Raw genomic sequence first — 8,098 nt, 5'->3', positions numbered from 1 at the left:
TAATGTAGTAGAGTTGGGGGGGGGGGGGGGTGCACGTTTCGCTGGCTGGAACGCTAATTTGTGGAAATAAAACATGCCAATTGTTGTATATATTCATCATAATTTACAGTTTCATTTCATTGACGATACACTATATAATTATACTACTTTTATTACTATCATCATCATCATCATCATTATCATCATCATGACTATAACAATGTGTTGAGGGTTTGTATGTAGTAGGCTATGTTTTGGAGAGGTTCTTTTGAAGTATACTGGGAGGAATTAAATTATCCTGTCATCATTATTCAGGACTGCATATGTCATTCCAGATAATGTGTATATTTTTATGTCAAAGTTTGAAATAAACATACAGACGCTTGCATGTTCACATTGAGAAACGTTCGGGCCCCACTTATAATTCCTTCAAGATACGTGACGTTTGAGGAAACGGAGTTTGAGACAGAGTTTATATATTATAATTTAAAAAGGAAAATTTGTATTAATAATTTTTTTTTTAATGTGGGTTCATGCGCTTTTAAAAATGTGTAAATATTTTTGAAATTCTGGGGGAAAACATGCCGCTAAGTTGGTCGTCCTGGACTTTCGTGGAAGTATCCTTACATATTTGTTCTGATGAGTTAATTAAAAGAACTCATCTGTGGTAAATATTTGGAATAGTATGCTGTGTGGATGGAATGAGGTATGTATAAACTAATTTGAACTGATATCAAGTGAATTTGACCAGATTCAACTAAAGGTACTCTATTCTGGCCAACCACGACCAACAAAAAAGGGGCAGGCAACTGAGATTGCTTCTTTCTTTCTTTTTTTTTTTTCTTTCTTTTTTAAAAATCGTCTCTTTAAAGGGAGGTAATATATTATTTTACACCACGACGACCTTAACATTATCTCCCTTTGATCAAGGTTGCAGTCGCCAACATGGCTGACAAATCGGGAGATATGATCGAACCTGTTCAGGAAAAACCATGGCAGCTTGAAAGACGGATGCAAGAGCATCATATAAACAGAGGGAGCAAATATCCACCATTTTCAATCGAACCGGTCCCCTACGAAAGACAGAGATTGGCGGGCAAGGGACTGTCCCCTGAAGAACGACTGCTAAGACGACAATGGGTGATGGATCAAGAACTTTCTCCCAACGAACCAAGGATAATGCCGGAATTAAAACCGAGAAATATATTCAAACGGATTTATAACGTGCCCATGAATATATTGTTTAAAGCACTAGAACCTGTAATGGTGCGTATTTGATTTTTAATTTGTAAAAAAAAAAAATATGGTAGGACTTTCTTTATTTAGAACATTATAAATAGTTATATCTTATCGTATAGGGTTAGGGTTAATGACAGTGCCAAAAGTAAGTCCTGAAGAATACTGACGTCATGCAAATTCAATATTATCTATATTATTACAATCATATGATGCTTCGCAGAGCACAATATTTTACGAGAACCGTTCTGTTGGCGTGTCAGTTATGCCACTTCAAAATCACGAGAACCACCAGTCGGTTACTTGATGAACAATTATATTCTAAAATGTACCATATATCAGTAATGAAAGTGAAAGTCAGTTTGTTTTTGAACCACCAATGTAGCACAGAACATTTTGTAGTTTAAGTGTTTTAGGATTAGATAGGCCTAACTCATCAGTTACAAGAACTATATTCACGTAACCAAACGATCGGTTATCTAAGTAAACCTCACGTTAACTGACTTCCGGTTACCTAAGCAGGGATGCAGAAAGTACTCGCCCGCTTGTAAAATGCGAGTAAATATTCTGACGGACGAGTCAGAGTTAAAAAATACAACAATCAGTCTGACGTGTGATACTGGGGTTTTTTCTGACTGACTGTAATTTTCCATCAAATCCGTAACAGAGCATCGGTCATGTGCAGACTTTAAAACCATTCAAACAAACTATTCAGAATGATGACGAAATACATGTACAGCATTGACAATAGAGGACTTCAGAGTTCCAAATAGTCAACTGCATAAGCACGAGTCAGGTATCAGAGTCAGTCAACGGTCAATACTACTTAGAAATGGATTCTTTACATTCAAATTATGTTGCCTGTTACTAATAGATTGGTCTGTTAAATACTTGTGGGATGTCACTTGAATTTTGTAAATCTATATAAAAGAAATGATTTGCCAATCAAGTTCTAGCTGGCGGATTAGTACAGATTCTGACGGGCTATTAAATTTTAGTTGGTACTAGTCTGGCTGGCTAGTGAAATATTTTCCATTTCTGCACCCCTGCCTAAGAGTTTAAAATATTGTCCCCTGTTTCTGCTAGAAAGAAATTTTTGGGTTTGGCGCTATGGAATTGAATGCAACCACAGTCAACAGATGGGGGGGGGGGGGGGGGGGGGGGCCCCAGAAAGAAAACTGGTTATGTTAAGGGTTAGGGTTAAAGGGATATTCCTGAGTTTGCTGCAAGTTTTAAGATGTTATCGACTAAAAGAAACTTTTTTACGATTGTAATTACATATTAAATATATTTTTCTGCATGAAATATTTGTGGCTGTATATTAAACATGTTTCTGATCGTTCTAATATTTGTACTAGGTTAAATTTCATTTTATTTCCTAAAATATGTTTTATTTTTTGTAACATACAAAATTATTTGAAGACAACATCCAGTTTGGGCTTCTTACAAATATTAAGATCACCAGAAACACATTGAATATACAGACACTGATATTCTAAACAAGTAAATATATTTAATATGAAAGTTTAATCATAGAAATATGATATATATACACATATATATATATTATATAGTTTTGAGGGATTTTTCTGTTATTTTTTACTAAAATGTTTACTTTAGCCAGTAATTCTATGGTGTTTAAAATTTAAAATATACCATTGTTTTTCAGGGTACTTGGGGTGCAGCAATGGGGAGAAATCTGGTCCCACGAATTTTGCTGACCCTAGGTGGTGTGTATGTTGTGTACTACAATGTGAAGTATCACCCAAATGTAAGTTTATATTAAACATATTTTTTAGAATCAAACTTCTTTTCTAATTAAAAACAATTTTTCTTGGAGAAGAGTTTTAAAAGTCCTGGGAAATGGATAATAATTGAATAATTGTATATCTGTGTTTCATATTAGATTTTTCACTGTAACCCCACTTCACCACAACTTATTATGTACACCACATTAGTCATTCTCTGACCTAATGCTCCTTCTTTTGGTCTTCATGCTAGTGGTTTTCACTTGCTAGTCTTTTCCCATAACATGGATTTTTATGTACCAGTCATTTGGACACTGTACTGGTTTGTATGGTAAAAAAAAAAACAGTAGTGTGTTCAGGAGACAGAGTGCTTGCGAACAATTTGTCTGGTAATAGTGTACCATCATCATCTGTCATATCACATTCATCTAACGTGGGGTGCAGAAAACAGGTCTTGTGAGTGACAGCCATTCAAGTTGCAGACCCTAATTTGAACCCATGGAAACAAGACACTAAGTTTACTTAATCTACGAATCTGTAACACATCTGAATAAAGATGCCATAGAGTAAAACAAGAGTCTGTGACATTCAAACAGGGGAAATTCCCGCTAGAGCTCGCCTCCACAACCGTTACTACTTGGGTGCACATGTATGCATTTTTAGAATTATGAAACAAAATCAATTTTGTACCATTACAAACACCAGGATGATCATAAACACTCCGGATGTACGGAAATGGGTATTCTGAACAATACAATGTAATGTCTGATATCAATTGTAACCAAAAATGACTTTCAATTTAATAGTGGAAAATCTGCCATAATGTTTAAAAACTAGGGCCTGTCACTTCAATCTCAGTCATGAATATGCTTCAATTAATCCTGTAAGTTAACCCATTACACATTAACACTTTACAACTGATCTACATTCAAGAGAGGATGTCATAATTTACACAGGTCAAATTGCAGAATTAAGTAACTTCAGTATAATAATGAGTATGTTAAGTTCTATTTTTGACAGAAAAATTGGTATTGTTCATGTATGTGATGGTATACACCAATAATATTTTATACATACTTTTTTACATCTTATTTAAATTTTTTGCAGGATTGGACTAGAATTGGAGGTTTTCATGTGTATGAGTCCAAACCACTGCCATACAGAGTAAGTATATTATATTCATATTTAATTTCAACAGTTTGACATTCACTCATAGGTCCTTTTTATTTAATGTACAAGTAGAATTTGTTTTTTTATTAGAGAGTCTCTAGAAATGACAAAATAAGGCCTGTTCAGTTGAGACAAAACTTTGTAACACCATGCCAGGCTGATGCTACGGACAAGTTTGTTGTCTTTAAATGCAAATCACCTGCCTCTAACCGCCCCATCTGGAAAGAAAGAAAGAAATGTTTTATTTAACGACGCATTCAACACATTTTATTTACGGTTATATGGCGTCAGACATATGGTTAAGGACCGCACAGATTTTGAGAGGAAACCCGCTGTTGCCACTACATGGGCTACTCTTCCGATTAGCAGCAACGGATCTTTTATTTGAGCTTCCCACAGGCAGGATAGCACAAACCATGGCCTTTGCTGAACCAGTTATGGATCACTGGTCGGTGCAAGTGGTTTACACCTACCCACTGAGCCTTGTGGAGCACTCACTCAGGGTTTGGAGTCGGTATCTGGATTAAAAATCCCATGCCTCGACTGGGATCCGAACCCAGTACCTACCAGCCTGTAGACAGATGGCCTGCCACGACGCCACTGAGGCCGGTCTGGCCCCATCTAGATGCTACCAGTCAACTTGCCATCTTTGTAGATTCTTCAATTTGATATCATTTGATAAAATGGAACCTAGTTGTATTGCACATGCCTTTTATAATGCACATTGCAATTTCAACATTCCCAAGTTATTAGTCCCTTAGGCTACCGGTCCAACCAGAGGGGACTCTAGGTTTCATCTCCGTCCATCTGTATTTCTGTGCGTCCATCCCACATAGTTTTCCGGATGTTTTTTCTCAGTGCCTTGAGATATTAAACTGAAATTTTGTGTATAGCTTTATCATGTACGGTTACAGATAAAGTTTTAACTTTCATGGTAATTTACCCATTTTTCACAGAGTTATGGTCCTTGAATTTAAGGGATATGAAAATTTGTCGGGCCCCGTAGAGGACATTCATTGCTTTAGCAGTACTCTCAGAATGTATGTTTACCCCACTATACAAGAATTATATGTGGTATCGATTAATTGGTTGTTATATGTCAGAAATAAATTTTAAAATAGTAAAATATAGCACAGTAACTGTGATAACACTGGTCAGTAATATAAACCAGCAACTATCAGGTTGAAAACTATGTACCATAAAAAAAAAACATTTTACAATGTTTCAGTTTTGGTCCAGTGATTATGTTGTTGCCAGTCACCTGCATAGTAGTTGCACATACTATGTTACTATGTAGCACACTTAAACAATATTTTTAGAATTGTTTCAGTTTTCTTCAATTCTCAGCCATTTCGTATGTTTTATATTTCAGAATCAACCGGCACCAGATAGGAATGATCCCAGTGATTATTGTGAACGGGGATTTAAATCACGGACAGCTCTATTGGATGGAAAAACCAGTGCTGCAGAATGAAGCCATCATTATAGTGTAAATAACAATTCACGATGATCTGAAACATGATGGTTTCAATCAAGATCAACCTTAACATGTAGAGCTGTGCTAAATGAAAATGGTATTATACAGGACTTACGTGATGTGTAGCTACTAAAGTTTATGTGTGACAGTTTTGAAAGATATTAAAATGTATTATTATTTATTTGCCACTTGTTTTTACTGCACAGTAATTACTCGTATTCTTGGGAGTGCAGGAGCAAAGTATAGCCCAATGGTAGAGTTTTCACCTGAGGTTCTTGGTAAAAACATTTTATAAGCACCGATGCAGAAATTTCCTAGAGAGTGTGTGCAGCTTTTCACAAAAGGTTGCCTGCAATTTTTCACAAAAGGTTGCCTGCAATATTCAGTTTGCAGAAAGATACCTACAGGAATCAAAATTACATTTAGCTGATTAGCATGCATTATAATGTGGTAGGACGTAGAATAGTGGTAAAGCGTGATCAGTCTAGGATCAATCTTCATCGGTGGGCCCATTGGGCTATTTCTCATTCCAGTCAGTGTACCAGTCTGTGGGATGGTGCATATAAAAGATCCCTTGCTACTAATGGAAAAATGTAGCAGGTTTCCTCTCTAATACTATGTCAAAATTACCAAATGTTTGACGTACAATAGCTGATGATTAATAAATCAATGTGCTCTGGTGGTATCGTTCAACAAAAACAAAACACAGGTAGAGCTTTTAGGAGCAATCTTGTTCATGCCCTGATTAGGTAATTATGCATTCCAATCCATGCTGCAGAACTGGGATATCAACGGTTGTGCTGTCCAGGGGCCTATTTCACCAAACATTGTACGTTTACGTTTGTGACTAGCAGTTATACCGGGGGCATACACTTACAAGTGTTTGGTATCTATTTCATAAAGAACTTTAAACCATTACAGAAGATGGAGCATTTTAAGGACAAAAGAAAATCAAATATGTGTACTTTTAACTATATTTGTTGTACTATAATAGTAATAAAAAATTGTGGTTTAGTCGTAGATTTATGTTTACGTACAAAACTACACTTACAATGTTTTGTAAAATTGGACCCATGTCTATGATAAAATTCAAGTGTAAAAGATCCTTTTCTTGAAATCAATAAACTTTGGGTAAACAGCAGGTGTCATGTCTTAAGTTTTGGTTTTGCTGCACCAGAGCAGTTTTTAAGATAAACTACACCAAAATTGCAAGTTATTAAACATTGTTTCAGTTCCATGTGCTATCATGGTTGAGTCAGCTAAACTGTTTTCCTCACAATAGATTCATAAACTAATGTTCAGCAGACACCAGAAAAATAAGGTACTGTTTGTACATGTATGTAGACATGGTGCCAAGTTAATTAAATTTAATACATGTTACATATGATACTGGATAGTGAAACTGCATATAGAGGTGAACATACTGACAAAAGTAACTCGGGATCCAAGAATGCAAATAAAAGTTCAGACAGCATCCACCTATGGTGCACAATATGATATAATCTGTTATTTTCAATCTGAACTTGTATATTGTTTGTGCTCTTGTTTTATTATGTGGGGGTTTTACTGATCCATCAGTAGACTGATGATGTTAGTGAGGAATGTGATGTCTTACTGAGAGTAGTCTGTGTTGGCATTGGATTTTCTCCCTCACGTCCAGGAATGTAGGTAGGATTATTTGTTTGACGGTGGGGAGCAACTGAGTAGTTAATAGTCTAGAGAATTTTCTTCCAAGTTTTTATTTAAAATTTCTGGAATTTTTGCCCCCCCTCCCCACTAGCTACAGCCCTGATGTCATACTACATGTATATATAGATTTATTTTGAACTCCATTAAAAACACACCCGATTTGTAATGCATTCAACAGATTTTGTGTACTGGATGTATTCCGGTATTGTATACAATGATTAGAATTATTAGCAACCTGGCTGGTGCATTTTAAATGGAGTTTAAAACCAATGTGCTTTAGAGGCCTCGTTAAATAAAACAGTCTTCTTTTTTAATGGAATTTAGTACATACAGAAATAACATTAGAGCATGCAACAAACTCCAAAATACACAGTGTCGCTTGTATTAAAAACGTCAGATTTTAACTTGTGGATTCCACCTTAGTTTATGCAGACAGGAACCGTTAAAAGAACATTACCAATAGGCAAGAGAAAAAGAAAGAAAGAAAAAAAAAACTAGTGACAATGGAGCAAATGTTTTGCTGCTGTGCACTGAATGTTTAGGTAATGCTGGTCATACCTTTAGACATTACAAATACATATGGTATGTTTAATACCAATAAACAGCATGCTTTCAGATTGGACTGTTCAGGAGAAAAACAAATTTGATGGCTACCAACCTATGTACATTGTTTTTTGTACTACATGTACACTGTACTAGTACATGTATATGCTACGAAGCTGGCCACCAAGCTGTCACAGCATTATTAACTAGTTCAACGAGCATTCTGGGAGTACAGCAATAAATGTCCCCTACCGGG

The 8,098-nt window shown here is 35.8% G+C and overlaps 1 protein-coding gene across 1 annotated transcript; it reads left to right on the top strand.

Annotated features, from left to right (window-relative positions):
* The first annotated feature begins 879 nt into the window (after window positions 1-879).
* LOC121375800 lies at window positions 880-5,789 on the top strand. Its single transcript, XM_041503456.1, has 4 exons — window positions 880-1,245; window positions 2,885-2,986; window positions 4,071-4,127; window positions 5,506-5,789. The coding sequence occupies exons 1-4, from the start codon at window positions 925-927 to the stop codon at window positions 5,605-5,607; spliced, it is 582 nt and encodes a 193-aa protein (XP_041359390.1). The 5' UTR covers window positions 880-924; the 3' UTR covers window positions 5,608-5,789.
* Window positions 5,790-8,098: the final 2,309 nt, after the last annotated feature.

This window comes from Gigantopelta aegis, chromosome 6 (genome assembly GCF_016097555.1).
Source record: "Gigantopelta aegis isolate Gae_Host chromosome 6, Gae_host_genome, whole genome shotgun sequence".
NCBI classification, from domain to species: domain Eukaryota; kingdom Metazoa; phylum Mollusca; class Gastropoda; order Neomphalida; family Peltospiridae; genus Gigantopelta; species Gigantopelta aegis.
Note: the sequence above shows the minus strand (reverse complement) of the source record. Positions and strands in the feature narration are given on the sequence as shown.